At 44.1% G+C, this 17,755-nt stretch overlaps 1 protein-coding gene and 1 pseudogene across 1 annotated transcript; one reads left to right on the top strand and one right to left on the bottom strand.

Moving 5' to 3' along the window:
- Positions 1-2,936: 2,936 nt before the first annotated feature.
- On the bottom strand, positions 2,937-17,722 carry TDP2 (tyrosyl-DNA phosphodiesterase 2). Its single transcript, XM_058667395.1, has 7 exons — positions 17,488-17,722; positions 17,335-17,411; positions 16,058-16,231; positions 15,322-15,413; positions 10,052-10,170; positions 7,057-7,227; positions 2,937-3,971 (listed from the first exon to the last, which is right to left on the bottom strand). Exons 1-7 carry the CDS (start codon positions 17,614-17,616, stop codon positions 3,690-3,692), a joined length of 1,044 nt encoding a protein of 347 aa, XP_058523378.1. The 5' UTR covers positions 17,617-17,722; the 3' UTR covers positions 2,937-3,689.
- On the top strand, positions 13,498-14,624 carry LOC118758290 (vesicle transport protein SFT2A-like; annotated as a pseudogene).
- Positions 17,723-17,755: the final 33 nt, after the last annotated feature.

The raw sequence follows: 17,755 nt of genomic DNA, 5'->3' as shown, positions 1-17,755 counted from the left end.
GCCCCGGTAACGCTCGCGCACGCGTACACGCTGCTCCGTGCCCCACTGCACCTGAGGCCCGGGGACACCACGGCTTCCCTCACGCTGGAAACGGCTGTTTCCGGAGCAACCTCGTGCCACCTCTTGCTTTTCCTCTTCTCGGCCCGACTGCTCCAGGAAGACTAGGCGCGCTGTAGGGGCCAAAGACCCTAACCACACAGGTCCCTTTCCCTGTGGAGTTCCTCTGGCGCCCTTTTGTCACTTTGCATTCCTTGTGCTGCCTGCGGGCCGAGCGAAGATGCCCCAACTCCAAACCTTGTAACGTAGTCGTGGCCTCATGGATCTTTATACTTGCACCTGAGACGGGTGGTAATCTGAACCACAGGAAACTTGTGTGGAAGCCTCCTGCTTGCTTTTCTGCTGTCTTCCAACAACGCAGATATGGAAGCATCTAGGAATGATACATGGCAGAAGCCTGGCGCAGCACTCAGGAGCCGTAGATCTGAGAAATAAGCCCCACTAGGATATTTAAACCGCAGCAAACCTGTAGCCTGGTAAGGCTGAGATAATGAGTACTTACAGCAGATGACAGGAATCAAACACACGCCAAAGGGATAAACCTGTATCCAGGACTCACCGAGACATCTCACTCTAGACCAAGGATGGAGTCAGAGGCAAAGCTAACAGCAAATACCGTCTGCTCTACAACCATGCAGGTCTAGAACCACTGCTTTCTATCCCATTACTGTGCCATTCCCATCCAGAACCAGGAACACCATTGTAAACTCACCTCCTGACAGCACCCAACCCTACCTACCTAGTTAATTCCAGGTGCTCCCAATATGCCTCTGAAACCCCAACCAGCGGGAGCCCTCCCCATTCTGACTTTCCTTGGAATCCTTGCACACAGCCCACGCCCTCCTAGATACTTCCTCCTCCCTCTCACCTGGCACTCCCGGGTGACCCCAATGTACCCAGTCAGTAAATCCGCCCGTGGCCCTGGTGGCCCTGGACCTTTATGTCTGTAATGAAGGTGTCTACGTGGGTCTAACCTGACCGTGTTCTGCCTCCCTGGGACCCAGACTCCAGGTCTCTTAAGTGGACATTCAGTGAGTTCCCACATCACAAAGCCAGACAAAACAACAGGTACTAATGATAGGAAAGTCTCCTTAGTACAGCTTTTCTCAACTTTGTCTGCTTCGGCTAATAGGCATCAGCTGGAACATGCGCTCAGCAACAGCCAGTTCTTTTAACCTGCTGAGGCTCATCAAGGTTGAAGAACATCCACGTCGTGCCAAAAAATGGTGGCTAGCCTAATGAAAGCACTGCCTGCCTGGAATTTCACTAGCAAGACCAGAAAAGCCAGCAAGCTACTATACATCAGAAAACCTTAAGAGTTCCAGTAAAAAGCACAGATAGTGTTCAGACTCAGTAGTGTTTCTATAAATATACCTTGGGAATGGGACCTGCATCTGAACATGAATTTCATGATTCACATACACTGTACACACATAGCCTGAAGGCAATTTTGTTCAGTACTTTTAGAATACCTGCACTTTTACAATGCTGACATGAAGAGAGGAAGAGCTGCCACTCACTGACTCACAATGGCCAGTGCTGGACCAGACTGAAGCTGCCAGGAACTCAATCCAGTTCTCCCACGAGGTTGGCAAGGACACAAATACAACATCCATCACCTGCCGCATCCCGCAGTCTGCAATCAGAGGAAGCTGGGCTCAGGAGCCAGTGCAAAAGCTCAAACCAGGCATGGTATAGGACACGGGTATCTAAACCCGCATCTGAAACGCCAGGCCAAACACCTGCACCTACTACAGCCCAGCATACAAGGTCAGGTGTGGACGTTACCACCAGGACTGCAAAATTTATCAGCTTTTGGAGCCATCTGGATTTCCAAATCAGGGATACTCAAACTGTACCCAGTCGATTCTTTCATGGTTTGAGAAGAGTTGCCCAAGAAATACTGAAAGAGGTTTGATTTTTGCTCACCATTTATTTACAGCTGGTTTCTTAGATATCATCCTCGTGATAAACAAAGGTTGTCATGTAGATGTTGTGAGGCACATAAAGGAAATGATATTCTCGTGGTGTTAAATCCTTTATTTAACACAATACACCAGACTGCACATCACTTCCACCCATCTCAGGGTTTTTGGTAACGTGATGTGAGGTGCAGTTCTTTAGCTTCTTCAGAGTGAATCAACAATTTATGCCAGAGTCACCTACTTCCCAAAGAAATTACCTCAATAAAGGTATGTTATTAAAAGTTAATGATTCTAAATGTTTATTGCTTAATGGTTAAAATGATAAACACAAAACTTTTCCATTGCCATTATACAGAGAAAATTATGAATTTAATTTTGGCATTCCTGATGAAAATAAGGTTCTGTCACTTCTCACTCAAATTATTCCAACTGACCTTGCTTTTTTAAGAAAACAGATATATTCTTGACATCCTTGGTATAATAAAAAGCAACATGGAAGGGCTGGTAGGGTGGCATAGCACGCTAACCCTCAGCCCTAGTGCTGGCATCCCACATGGGCACTCATTCATGTCCTAGCTGCTCCACTTCCCAAGCACCTCCCTGCTTATGACCTGGAAAAGCAGTGGAAGATGGCCAAACTCCTTAGGCTCCTGCGCCTACATGGGAGACCTGAAGAAGCTCCTGTCTCCTGGCTTTGGATTGGTTTTCTTACCACTTTGGCCATTTGGGGAGTGACCCAGCAGATGGAAGATCTGTCTGTCTCTCTTGCCTCTGTAAAATCTGACTTTCAAATAAAAATAAATAAAATTGTAATAAAGAAATGCAGCAACAGCATGGAAAGCAACTTCCTTCCACACCAAGGAGAGGCAATAGCAGCGGAGACAGCATCAACTTTAATCCCACCATGGACAAAGAACAGCAGTGATTTGTACAAGTAAACCTTCCTCTTTAAAGCACATTTAAAAATACTCTTTATTCACTCCCTATAAAATACTTCCATTTTATAAGTAAGCAAAACTTAAAAGCCTATTTCTTACAACATTTATTTTTCTCTTAGAAAAAAACTAAACTGATTTTAATTAAGCTGGTTTTAATTATCAAATCGAACTTTGCCTCTGTGAGCAATATAATTATCAACGTAAACTAGAAAAGAGCTTTGGGGATTTAGATCATAAGGGTACCCCTACAGCTGATAAATCCTACAGAGTCAGCGACAGAAACATTTGGAGATGACGGGTCAGTTGCTGGCGGACAATGGTACTTTCACATTTCAGAGGATCAGAGTTTGCAGACTTTAACTAACAGATCCAGTTCCAAAACTCAGTAACCTCTTTTTAATTCAAATTCATTTTTAAGATGTATTTAAAATACTATTATTTTGGTGCCTGATTAAGGAAAAAAAAAGCTACAAAGGGTTAGCCCCCAGACAATGAGGCCCTGCTTGGAATTCCGTTAGGTTAGCAGCTTTGAGCGCTGGTAAAAGCTCCAACTGGCTTTATGTCCTGTAATTTGAATGCCTCATGTTCTGAATATAGGCATGCTTCAGAAAATATTCAACTCTCAATTCTGAAGATACAACTCACAAAAGTAAGCCTTAGTTTTTCACCCATAACAATGATCCAGTGTCTCAATTTCTCAATGTCAAAATTGCCTTTCCTGACAGAAATTACATTTGCAAAATCTTAAAACTCCTAGCTGTACAGCCTTTTACAATATGACATCCAAGTTGCACAGAAGGCCCCAGTGATCACTAGGAAATCTACCACAGTCCAGTTTTTCCAACCCAAGGAGGTCCAAACTTCGGGGAATAATGTGGCCCTCGTCTGCTGCTGCTCTGAAGAATATCCGATCAAAACGCAGCTTGCAAGGAGCAGCTATACCCAGATTAGAGTTCACTCGGGTGTCCCATGTATACTGGCAATGCTTAGGTTTGCCCAGAAACTCCCAGACATCCAAGATGTTGTTGGGTAAACCACCACATTTGGTAACCTAAAAAGAGAAAGAATACTCTGTGAGATTTCTACTCTTCTCTGCCTCATTTTTTAGAAATGTTCTATTTGAAAGGCAGAGTTAAAGAGAGAACAAACACATAGGGAGCTATTCCATCTTCTGGTTTACTTCCCAGTGACTACAACAGCCAGGGATGGGCCAGGCCCAAAGCAGGAGCCAGGAAGTCTGTCTGGGTCTCCTACATGGATGGTAGGGGCCCAAGGGTTTGGGTCATCTTCCACTGTTTTCCCAGGTACATTAATAGGGAGCTGCGTTACAAGTTTCCCAGCCACTCCACTTCTGATCCAGCTCCCTGCTAATGGCGTGGGAAAAGCGGCAGAAGGCCCGAGCATTTGGGCTCCTTCCTACCATCCAGGTGGAAGACCTGGAAGTCAGCGCTGGCTGTTGCGGCCAACAGAGGAGTAAACCACAGAGAATGGAAGAGCTCTTGTCTCTCCCTTTCTCTCTGTATCTTTGTCTTCCAAGTAAAATAAATTAGATGTCCTGGCTATTATCAGATATAAGTATAGCATTTCAAATCAGAAATTTAGAAACTATTAGTGTACAAAGGTAAAATAGCTTTATTCTAAAAAGCATTTTTATAGCCAGTAGGTAATATAAAATATCAATATAGCCAAAGTTATTTGGGATTTGCGCCCTTGTTTTCTGCCATAAACAGGTTCCTAACTGTGGGCATCAGATAAAACCTGCAAGGCTGAATATGCACTGGGCAGTTATCACTATTAGTATTTAAATCCAGAAAGTGAACACAAGGCAAAACTGTTACTCTACATTACTCTATAATGTAGAAGACCACATTTATACGAGTCAATGTTGTCAAGTGCCCTCAGAGTTTCATTCTGAATGTATCAGCAATATTATTTCTCCCTTCTTCCATTCACACAACGTTTAAAAATGTTTGACAAAATATACAGAAAACTTTCTCATTTTAACCATTTTTAAGTATGAAGTTCTGTGGCATTATATATATATTCACATTCCATACAAATATCAGCACAATCCATCTCCAGGACTTTATGTTCTCCAGCTGAGATTCTGTGCGTTAACTCTGAGTCCTCCGTATCCCCTAAGCCCAGGCTACCGCTATTCTACCTTCAGTCTCTACAAATTTGAGTTCATATAAGAAAATTCTTGGTTTTTTCACTTTTTGGTTGGTTTCACTCACTTTACGTGTCTTTAACAGTCGTTCAGGCTGCAGCACGTATCAACCCTTCCTTCCTGTTTAAGGCTGGGTAACATGCACTGCATGCATTCACCGTACTGGGTTTATTCATCCTTCTGCCAGTAATACCTGGATTGTTTCCAGCTTTTGGTTAATGGAAATAATTGTGGTACAACAGACTAATTGTTTAAAAGTCCCAGTTTCTGCTAAATACTAAAATTAAAATAGACATGAGACAGCTGAATAGCAATCTATAGCCATTTTAAGGTGTATAGAACATGGTTGAATATAAACCAAAATTGAAATGTCTATGAAGAAGCCACAGGTTGTGGTTGAGAACCTGCATTTTCCTATTAACATATTGGTCAATCAATACCATGTCAATTAATGCCATAATGTTGTAGATTGTTGTAAATATTATGTTGGGGCTTTTAATTGATTGGGATAATACTCTGCCAGCTCTGCCTTCAGACCAGAGAAGGTCTCACCAAGAAACCACTGAACTTACCAGGAAAATAAGATGCTGAACTTTATGCTTGGTAAATACCTCCAATGAAAGAATCTCAACTGAATTTGAACTATGGTAATGCAACAAGGTGGAGCAATCCGCTGTGGGGGGAGGGTTTGGGGAGGGGCGGGGGGAATCCCAGTGCATATAAAAATGTGTCACATAATGCAATGTAATTAATAAAAAAAATAGTAAGATAAAATTAAAAAAAAAAAGTCCCAGTTTCAAATTATTAAAAAAAAAAAAAAAAAAAAAAACAGGAGTAGGAGTAGAACTGATGTATTAACTGGCAATTTCACATTTATGGCTTAAGGTCCTGAAAAGTCCTGACCTATTTCAAATAAAGTAAGAGGAAAAAGACTGTTTCAGATTTCAGCATGGTGATGAAAAAAAAAAAAAAAAAAAACCTATAGAGAACAGAAGGAAACTGGCATAGCCAGCTAATAACCTTCCATCTGTGGCACCAACAGCCACATGGATGCCTATTTGTATTCCAGCTGCTCTTTTTTTTTTTTTTAAAGATTTACTTATTTTTGTTGGAAAGTCAGATATACAAAGAGGAGACACAGAGAGGAAGATCTCCCATCTGCTGATTCACTCCCCAAGTGGTCACAACAGCCAGAACTGAGCCTATCCAAAGCCAGGAGCCAGGTGCTTCTTCCAGGTCTCCCACGCAGGTGCAGGAGCCCAAGGCTTTGGACCATCCTCGACTGCTTTCCCATGTCACAAACAGGGAGCTGTATGGCAAGTGGGGCTGCTGAGACACAAACCAGGACTTTAGCCACTAGGCTACTGCGCCAGGCCCCCAGCTGCTGTACTTGTAATCCAACTCCACACTAATACACCTAGGAAAGCAGGCCCAAGTGCTTGAGCCCCGCCCCCATTTGGGAGACCTAGATGAAGTTCCTGGCTTCAGATCAGCCCACCTCTGGCCATTACAGCCATGCAGGGAGTGAACCAGTGGATGGAAGATCTTTGTCTCTCTTGTCTGTCTATAACTCTTTCAAATAAATAAAGCTTAAAAAAAAAAAAAGACTTTGAAAGAGAACTATAAATGGTTCTCATCTTGCAACTAGTAACACTGCAAATACATTCAACCTTTTCTAAGCTCTTTTAGTCAGTGTTTTTCTACACTCCCCTTCTTAATCCAATAGACATGTGCATACTGCTTTGCTGTCTAGTTCATATGCAGTATGTGTTTTCTCCCAATAATGTAAGAGTCTCTTCCACCCCAGGCATAAACACGCTAAATAATTGTTGAATTGCATCTGGAAGGTCAACCACACATTTTGAATTACTGGTAGTTCTAGTTTTAACAGGTTGGACAAAGAAACCTGAATTACTTTCCAGATCAATCATTTTCCCACAAACATAAAAATGACTTTGTCACTCACTTCTTGATCCCTTAAATTTGTATCTCCTGCAAATATAACAGTAGCTGATTCTGGAGCCTCCTGGATTTTCTGTAGGACCACTTTTAACTGATTCATTCGTTCCACGGCATGGCCCCTGGTGCTCTCCAAATGTGAGGTCATAAGGTAAAGTTCACTCCCGGACAAACTCACCTGCAACAGCATAAATAATTACCATCATTAAAATGATCCACTGACCACCAGGACTGAAATTCAGTAACAGAATCAACAGGCTTTTTGGTCAAATGGGTTATATTTACTAGACACAATCAGCACTGGGCCCAGTGCAATGGCTCAGTGGTTAAATCTTCATATTGCAAGCACTAGGATCCCATACGGCACTGGTTTACGGTCCAGCTGCACCACTTCAAATCCAGCTCCCTGCTTATTGCCTAGGAGAGCAGTGGAGGATGACTCAAAGCCTTGGGACCCTGCACTTGCATGGGAGACCCAGAAGAAGCTCCTGACTTTGAATCAGCTCAGCTTAGACTATTGCAGCCACGTTGGGGAGTGAATGAGCAGATGGAAGATCTTTAACTCCACATCCTTCCCAACAAAATAAATAAATCTTTAAAAAATAATAATAAAAATCAGCACCGGCCCATCAAAAGTATAAAGTATTGAATCTGCCTCTAAACACTGCTTGGCATGTGCCACCTACCCCAGCTCTCTAAAATCAGCCTTCCCTCGCAGGTCTCTGAACCACCTGTAGCTCCTTCCTCTGAATACCTACAACATGCCACACTGAATCAAAACCATTTACTCCCCTCCTATAAAACTGCGAGTTATTTGCAAGCAGAGATGATTTCTATTCTCATTTTTATGGACCTGGCACACAGATACTGTGTTTTCCTTTTCATTTCTTCACCTTTGCATTGGTTATTCAGTGGCACATTTTTCGACTCCATGGTGCTGTAAATTTTTTGTTTTAGCTTCATTCCTGTTGTTGACTTTGTTTCGTGGCTTCTCATTCAAGGGAATATAGAGTGATGGCGTAATAGATACTATCATATTCAGATGTGAAGATATAATGCAGTATGCATCCCTACTAACAAATCAAAGACAGACCCCCAATGAAACCGTTGGACATGTCTAGACAATGGGATGCTGGGCTGTCTGATGTTGTCTGTACCAGCAATGTCAGGGCGCACTTAAACAACAGACTGATGCACTTATGACAGCTTGTGAAGGACTACACTATTGTAAGAATATGGGGAAAATCAGTCGCAGAGTGGGAATTTGAGGAAGGGGTAGATAAATAAAATGAGAATCATTTACCACTTGGAATTCAGATACCCATGCTGGTGGCCTGTGCTGTACAGTAGGTAAAGCTGAACCAAAATGCTGGCATCATGTAAGGGTGTAAGTTCATGTCCTAACTGCTCCACTTCAACTCCAGATTTCCACTAATGGCCTGGGAAAGCAGACCAGGGTGACCCAAGAGCATAGGTCCCTGCCACTAATGTGGAAAACAGAAGCTCCTGATTCAGCCTGACCCAGTCCTGGCCATCTGGGAAGTGAACCAGCTGATAGAAGACCACTCTCTCTCTCTTAGCTCTTAGAAATAAAAGAATAAATCTTTTAATTTAAAAAAAAAAAAAAGGAAGAAGAAGAGAGACAGACACACCGCAGGATGTCATTATATGAACTGCCGCAGACCCAACTCTCATTTTATGGCACTGGCCTTCCAGCTCTGGGGCGCTCTAGCTGTTGTGACTTCCTACCCTCGTTCCTGTCACATTACCCATTTCAGGCTGTAAGAGCCACTGCACATGATGAGGGTACATTACCTACCCACCCAGCCACCCCCCCTTGAGATTTACAGAAGTGTCTCCATGGTGGGCTGGACTCTTTCTAATGTCTTTCTTACATACGTACCAAGGCCATATTCAAATACCACTCAACAGTCTGGCCGAAAGTCTTTTCACATCGCTCTACCCTTCTCCTATGGCACATAAGTCTTTCCTATGTTCTACTTACTATATATTATATACAATCTCTCCTAAGAAAATTTAACATTGTGTAAGAGCAAGATCTATTTGATTCGGTTTTGCAAGTCTCACAGGGTACAACCTAGGCCCATACACAAAAGAGAGTAAAAACATTAGGAGGCAAGTGGGATCCTGGAAGACACTCAAGATAACTGTTAATATTGAATCCATATTAAGACTTCCAAGAGCCACCACTGTGCTTCAGTGGATCTTACTGCTGTCCCATACCTGAGTGCTCCCTGCTAACAGGCCTAGGAAAGTAGAAGATGGCCTAAGTACTTAGGTCCTTTTGAACCAAGTGGGAGACTCAAATGAAGCTCCTGGCTACTCTTTTCAGCATTACCAGACCTGGTTCATGTGGCCAACTGGGAAAGCAAATCATCAGATGCAAGATATCACTGTCTCTCTCTGTCACCCTTTCTAAGTTAGATAATAAATAACATCTTTTTAAAAGAGAACTCAATTTTACAAGTATATCTATGTTAAAAGTTTACATAAAAACTAAGTTCTTTATTTAAAATTTATTATTATTGGAAATTTAGACATACAGAGAAGGAGAGACAGAAAGATCTTCTGTCCACTGATTCACTCCCCAAGTGGCAGCAATGGCCAAAGCTGAGCCGATCCGAAGCCAGGAGCCAGGAGCCTCTTCCAGGTCTCCCACATGGGTGCAGTGTCCCAAGGCTTTGGGCCATCCTCCACTGCTTTCCCAGGCCACAAGCAGGGAGCTGGATGGGAAGCGGGGCTGCCAGGAGTAGAATTAGTGTCCATATGGGATCCCGGCACGTTCAAGGCCAGGACTTTAGCCACTAGGCTACCATACAAAGCCCAAAAACTAAGTTCTTTAACACTGCTTACAATAATCTATGTGTAAAGAAAACATTTTTACCTAATGATAACAGTTTTCAGAAAACAACACCATAGAATTATAAACAGTTTTTTATTTTGTTTTTTCCTTTTAAAAAGTCAATTTTAAAATGGCTTACTTGCACACACAAAAGGTTTCTCATCATTTTGGTATTTGGAAAAGGAATTATCTCTTGGCTTTTTAATTTCACTCTGGATTTCTTCAACATTATAGCTGTGAAATATCCTTCTTCATTACCTAAAAATGTTATGGAAAAGAATTTAGGCTGAGAAGATAAGGGTGTTTTCAGTCTACCATAAGTTTCTGACCTGAAGATTTTATAACAATCAGGCAACAGATACATTAGTTCAAAACAGTCCAAGAAAACAAACAAGGCCACTTGCTTACCTGACCCTCTGAAAAAATCTAACTGGAGGTAGGGAAGACAACAAAACTATGAGCACTGTGTCACAGCAGTGCAAACTGCTACCTGGGATGTCCCATATTCTGTATGCTAAATGCTGCACAGAGTCCAGGATCCACAATTTTCAAATCAGCTCCCTGTTAATGAATCTGGGAAACAAAGGATGCTGGCTCGAGTACTTGGGTTCCTGTCGCCATGTGGGAGAAGCAGATGGAGTTCGTGCCGCCTCATCCATCCCCAGCCACTAACTGGCATTTAGGGCAGGAACCAATAGGTGAAACATCTCTCTCTCCTCCTTTTCTGTCACTCTGCCTTTCAAATGAATAATTTTTAAAAAAAAAAGTATGTGCCAAAATAGTTAATGCTGTAACTTAAGTAAGATATACCTAAAACTTGGGCCTGGCGCAATTGCATAATGGTTAAAGTCCTCGTTTTGAATGCACCTGGATTCCATATGGGCGCCGGTTCTAATGCCGGCAGCTCCACTTCCCATCCAGCTCCCTGCTAGTGGCCTGGGAAAGCAGTAGAGGATGGCCCAATGCCTTGGGACCCTGCACCTGCGTGGGAGACCCAGAAAGAAGTTCCTGGTTCCTGGCTTCAGATCGGCTCAGCTTTGGCCATTGCTGCCACTTGGGGAGTGAATCATCAAATGGAAGACCTTCCTCTCTGTCTCTCCTCCTCTCTGTACACCTGCCTTTCCAATAAAATACATAAATCTTGAAAAAAAAAAAAAAAAGAAATACCTAAAACTCACACAGCAGGTGACTTGAATGGAGACAAACTAACATGTGCTTAAAGAACAGGACTGAAAGGAGTGAATGAAAGCTCCTGGCAGCTTTCCAGGAAAGAGAGAAGCAGACAGAGAAGTGATAACTGCTTTATCAGAACAGAGAATCATGGACAGAAGAGAATGTTCTGCCACAGCCTAGAAACACTTGCACTTAATACAAACATACCACAAAAGGTACAGTTTGAAGCTACAAATAAGAGGGTCCAAGCAGAGTAGGCTGTCACCTATAACGCCAGCATCCCATATGTGTGCTGGTTCAAGACCTGAACCACTCCACTTCCAATCTAGCTCCCTGCTAATGCACCTGGGAAAGTAGCAGCAGATGGCACACACGCTCGGGTCTCTGCAGCCATGTGAGGAATAAGCCAGCAGATAAAAATATACTGAAGAGCCCAAATTTAGCTCCAGCAAAAAAAGGGTCAACAGGGTGCCTGCAGACAGAAGGCCTTGCAAGATAAGGAATGGCAGAAGACCTTGCAAGATAGGGAGCTGGGAGCCGTTGGGTGCTTTCCAAGAGCTCAGACAAATAAGTTTCAGTTTCCCAAGTTTCTATTTCCCAAAAGAGAGATAAGTTTCCATTTCTCGGACACTGAGCCATTCTTGAAAACTGCCTTAAGCAAGGGCAGCTCCTGTACCAATCACAGCCTTGTGTAATTTAAATGTGCCAATGGGATCCCTGTAACCATGCACCTGCTTCTGTAACCTCGCTTCCTGCTTCTCGTATCCTATAAAAAGACCCAGCTTGTGCGGGCTCGGCGCGACTCCTTGCTTGAACGAACGGGAGCGCCCACGAGCCCGTGTGAAATAAACCTTGCCTCATGCGTAGTTGCATCTCTTGGTCTCCTGTCTCGTGTCTGCTGGAGGGCTCCGTTCGTCCTGGGGCAAGGGGCCCCTGGCCATTGCCCGCTCGGGTCTAACATTATGTCTCATTGTAATTCTGCCTTTTAAATAAAGTAAAGCAAGTTTTGCCCTCATGGCGGTCTGCTTTCAGAAAGGAGGCAAAACAAGCTTCACTACCTAAAATCCAGAACCCAGAAAGCTGAAGGATTCGGGAGAGAAATGGTATGGCCTCAGACTAAAGGCCTCTACACCCTGCGAGCTGGGTTTCTTCCTCCTTCACCCACCCCTGGGGGCACAATACCTGTCCCTGACAGAGGATACTAGTCAATAAGTCTAACATGATACGACACAATCAAACAAAAAAAAAAGAAGAAACTAAAGTAATGCTCATAAAGAGACCAACATGTAAAATGAACTAATGACTAATAAAAAATGTCATCAATATACTATTGAAAAAGACATCCAATGAACAAGAGGACTGGGAAATTAAAATAATGATAGAGAAATTAAGACCTGAAAAAGTGAGAAACAAAAATTACAGTCAGCCCAAGAGACTGTAACATGGGAATTGCCAAAAAAAGGATTGGAGGGAGAAATTATGAGGGAGAGAGGAAGAACAGGAAAAGAAAATAAGCAAGAAAGGGGAAAAGAATGAAAACAGAAGGGACGAGGGAGGGAAGAAAGGATGCCCAGGTGCTATTCCCTGCCTTGGTTCCAGAATCCAGCTTCCTGCTTGGCAGACTCTGAGAGGCAACGGCGAGGCCCGAGGCACCTGGACCACACCTCTGCTCCTGGCTTTCCCAGCACTGAGAGCGAACTGAGGGACTGAGGGACGAGTGGGCTCTCTGCCCACCGCTTCCTTTCTCTCTCCAGCTCAAGAAGGGAAAAAGAAAAGATGGAAAGGACACGAGAGTTAAGAATCACTGAAAGCTACAGAGATTTGGGAAAAACAGGAATGAGTGACAACACTTATCATTATCAGTAACAAACTGGAAGACATTTAACAACACCTTGACAGTTCTGAAGGAAAATGACTTTCTACTCAGAAAACTATGTCCAGCCAAACTACCAATCAACTATAAATGCTTCAGGTTTCAAAAACTGGGGTAATTGCAGTAGCACAGCAAGCTAATGCTCTGTCTTGTGTTACTGGCATCCCAAATGAGCTGCTCCACTTATGTTCCAGCTTTCTGCTTACCGACTAATAAAGCGGCAAAGGATGACTGAAGGCCCTAGGACCCTGCACCCATGAGGGAGACCCAGCAGAAGCTCCTGGCTTCAGACTGGCTCAGCTCTGACCACTGTGGCCATTTGGGGAGGGAGCCAGCAGACAGATCTTTCTGTCTCTCCTTCTTGTTGTAAATCCACCTTTCAAATAAACAATCTTACAAAAGCAAACAAAAAAACAAAAAACCTTACTACTTATTCACTTATTCTAGAAAGCAATCAGAGAAAGTTTTAATAAAATGAGGACCAGAAATCCAAATGAGAAGCAAAAGAATTCCCAAGAAAATGCAGAAAAGCAACACATAGAAACTGACCAGAAATCCTCTACCGTTACAATTTTCAATAGTAATGAAAATTAAGTGAAAGTCAAATATTGTGAAAATCATCAGACATGGCCAATGTGACACCTCAAATGTACTATACAAAAAGCAACATAGATGGAAAACTGAAAGCTAAGTTATTCAGGCTAAAAAATTCATAGATAATTTTTGAAAAAGTATAATCATAATGCAATATCATATTAAAAAATGTTAACAGGGGACTGCTTGTAGAGTGTGAGTTCCAGGTTTGCTGCGGGTGGAGAGCAGCCTGTGTGTGGCCTGGGAGTGGGGCCATGGAGAAGCTGCAGCGGGTCCTGGGCGGTCAGGATGATGAGGAGTAGGACCTGACCACGCAGCTCCTAGATGCCCAGACCCTTAGCTTTAACACCAGACTGAAATGCTTCATCATATACTTCATAGGTGACATTTCCTTTTCTCTCCTTGGAACTGGGCTGCTGTGGCTGCCTGGGGGCATGAAGTTCTTTGCCATGTTTTATACCCTTGAGAACCTCACTGCCTTCAACACCTGCTTTCTTTCTTTTTTTTAAAGGTTTACTTATTTTTATCGGAAAGTCAGATCTACAGAGAGAAGTAGAGACAGACAGATACATCCTCCGTCCGATGGTTCACTCCCCAAGTAGCCGCAATAGCCAGAGTTGAACCTATCCAAAGCCAGGAGCCCGGAGCTTCTTCCAGGTCTCCCACATGGATGCAGGGTCCCAAAGCTTTGGGTCGTCCTCCAATGCTTTCCCAGGCCACAAGCAGGGAGCTGGATGGGAAGCAGGGCTGCCGGGACATGAACTGGTGCCCATATAGGACTCCGGTGCATGAAAAGTGAGGACTTTAGCTACCAGGCTACCACACAAGGTCTGAACACCTGCTTTCTAATGGGACCCATGAAGCAACTGAAGAAAATGTTTGAAATAACAAGATTGCTTGCCAGCATTATTATGTTTCTGCGTTTCTTCTGTATGTTGTGTGCCATCTTTTGGTGGCACAAGAAGGGGTTAGCCTTATTATTTTGCATATTGTAGTTCTTGCCCATGACCTGTCATATATCCCTTATGCAAGGGACATGGTGATGAAGTGCTATTCTTCCCTTCTGAGCTAAACATGGCATCATCCCCACCTGACGGACCCTGCATGGTGAAGGTAGCTCTTCCTGCAGAATGGTCACCCCAAGATCTGGCTGTTTTGTGTGCTGGTAAAATCTGCTACATATCTGTTCAAGTTTGCTTAAAAAATTTTTTTAACAGAGAGGGAGGGCAGGGGCAGTGCTAATCCTCCTCCTGTGGCGCCATCATCCAATAATAGGCACCGGTTTGAGTCCCAGTTGCTCCACTTCTGTTAGTTGCGCCAGCTACCTGTTAGTGAGCCTGCGAAAGCAGTGAAGGGTGGCACAGGTTCCTGGCCTGGAAGAAGCTTCTTGTCCCCAGCATTGAAACAGTTTAGCTCTGGTCATTGCGACCATTTGGGGAGTAAACCAGCAGGTGGAAGATCTCTCTCTTTCTCTTAACTCTTTCAAGTAAAAATAAATAAAATCTTTAAAAAATTTAACAACTTCAACTCAAAGATTATTATCTTAAATTTTAGTAAATTTATATTTCTCTGGAAAATTATCTATTTTAATTACTTTTACATGTTTTAAGTTGTATAAAATGTCTAATTCTTTCAGTATTCTGTGTCTTGCTTATTCTTAAATTTCCTCATTTGTGCCTTTTACTCTCTATGTGCCAAAAGACTAAGCTTACTTATCTACTTCACTGAGCTACCATTCAAACAAAAAGAATTAACAAGAAAATTGTTACCTGCAATAATTTCATAATCTCTTGCTCGCTTCTTTAGGTAGCTGTAATACGGTGGGATTACTTCCTGTAGAAATATCACATCTGGGCTGTACCTAATTAAAAACATTAGTTTATAGTAAATAACAGGTATACCATTTTAACTTTACCTACCACAGGAAGGAAATTCATGAAGTAAACATGAAAGCTCAAGAGTACCTAATAGCCAACATTTACACTAATCTTTAACCACCACAGAGTGTTCTGTGCTGTTTTAACACACAACACTGTAATCATCAACCTCAAAAGAACCGCAACTACTGACAACACAGGTCACTATCCTGAGAGCCTGCAATTGGTACGACTAACATTGGTATCAACAATGATAACTAACAGCTTTCCCAGTCACCTCCTTCTATCTGCAAAGTTACTACTGACAATAAAGAAAAAGCAAAACTTCAGCAGGGCCACAAAACCAGTAAGGAATAGGAGATTCTCTGGGCAATTTTGCACATCAGGGCTCACTGTGGGCTCCCAGCCACAGTTCAACGGGTAGATAATACTAGAAGGCTTCCTCTCCATCCTAAGCTCATCTGCTCTCAGACACAAGCACTGAAATGCTTTCCAAGGCTCCTTCTCAGAGCAGGACTTGGAAGCCAACTCCCATAGGAAAGCCTGCAGTCCTGGACTGCTCCAGCCTACAAACACAAGATACATCATATCACGGTGCAAACCACTGCCCAGCAGGGACCATACTCACAAAGCTAGGTAGGAACACACTCCCCGAGCCCTCTCTTGCAGGTGGTTTAGATCCAATCCATCAATGTTCCAGGTAATGAGAGAGAACATGCTGCCATCTTCTTGCACGGTGGTCTCGGACCGGCTGGTTTTAGAACTAATGGAGTCACTTGTTTCTTCACTGGTGAGGTCAACGCTGGCAAGACCAGAATAAAGCAAAACTTGGAAAACAACTTATAAGTGAATTACTTTGGCCTTCATTTTACAGGTAAAATGCATCTGCTTTTAAAAGAACAAAAGTCATGACTGAGGAAAACTTCTTACCATGTAAGACAGAGACCTGCTCATTTACAGTTTAGCCAACTCATTATCCTTCAGTATGTCTCTAACATAATCTTATCAACTGTAACCCCAAGTTGCACTAAGAAACACAGCAAACCTTAACCAAAATTAAGACATCTTCCCTTCCTTTCATATCTGAACCGGCGAAAACCAACTAAACATACTGTAAGTTACCTGGGACTAGTCTTATCAATAATGTCTGCCTAAGAATATCAGGTGCCGGACCGGGCCAATAGTGTAGTGGCCAAAGTCCTCACCTTGAACGCTCTAGGCATTGGTTCTGATCGCTGTGGCCCCACATCCCATCCAGCTCCCTGCTTGTGGCCTGGGAATACAGTTGAGGATGGTCCAAAACCTTTGGACCCCGCACCCGTGTGGGAGACCAGAAAGAAGCTCCTGGCTCCTGGCTCTGGATCGGCTCAGCTTGGGCCGTTGCAGATGCTTGGGGAGTGAACCAACGGACAGAAGATCTTTCCGTTTCTCCTCCTCTCTGTATATCTGCCTTTCCAATAAAAATAACTAAATCTTAAAAAGAAAAAAAAGAATTTCAGGTGCCCTAAGGCCCAATTAAAGAGGAATGTGTAAACAGCTCAAGTCCATCCCAAATACCCCTCCACCCAACCAACTCCACATCAACCTGATACCCGGGCTTTCCCAGACGACTGTTACAGAACCCTGCCTGAAAACCTGCCTCTCGGTCAACTGGCCTCATTTTACCTTCGCCCTGCAGCTTGCTCTCTTTCTCTCACGGAAAGGATACAAGTTGGACCCAGAGAGCTTTCTCTCCCCACTCCTGCCGGCTTGAAGTCAACCCTCTTCCTCTTGCCAACTCTCGTTTCTGCGGAGCTGGTTGTTTGCCCAACCTACCAGGGAACAAACCCTCCCGCGCTTCCGAATCCAAACCCCAACGTGGCGGCCGTCCGCCCAGGTAGGGGCCCACATCCCCGACCCTCTCACCAGGCCGCCGCCTCCGCCGGGCCGCTCTGCGAGGCGCTCTCCTCCGCCGGCCGCTCGAAGTACGAGTCCAGCGCCCTCTGAAAAGCAAAGGCACACGGTGGGCCGCGCGCTCCTCGACGCGGGCCGGGGCGGAGGGAGACAGACTGGCCGTACTTCCATCTCCCAGTCGTTCTCGGCCAGGTAGCACTGCGCCACGGCCACGTCGCAACTCGCCACGGCAGCGAACTCCACACACTGAAGCCGCCGCCGCTTCGCCTCGGGCTCGTCCTCTTTCAACTCCATCTTCTCTCCGCCCCGGAGGCGGAGCACACCTGCAACGGGCTCCGCCTAGGCGCCTGCCGCCATGCCGTGAGCGGGCCGGGCCGTGCGTGCGCGCGCGTGCCCGCGGGGCGGGCGGGCTGTACGTGCGCGGGCTCCAGGG

Source organism: Ochotona princeps, chromosome 1, assembly GCF_030435755.1.
Source record: "Ochotona princeps isolate mOchPri1 chromosome 1, mOchPri1.hap1, whole genome shotgun sequence".
Lineage (NCBI taxonomy): Eukaryota > Metazoa > Chordata > Mammalia > Lagomorpha > Ochotonidae > Ochotona > Ochotona princeps.
The sequence above is the reverse complement of the archived record's forward strand: the minus strand, read 5'-3'. Positions and strand labels throughout refer to the sequence as shown.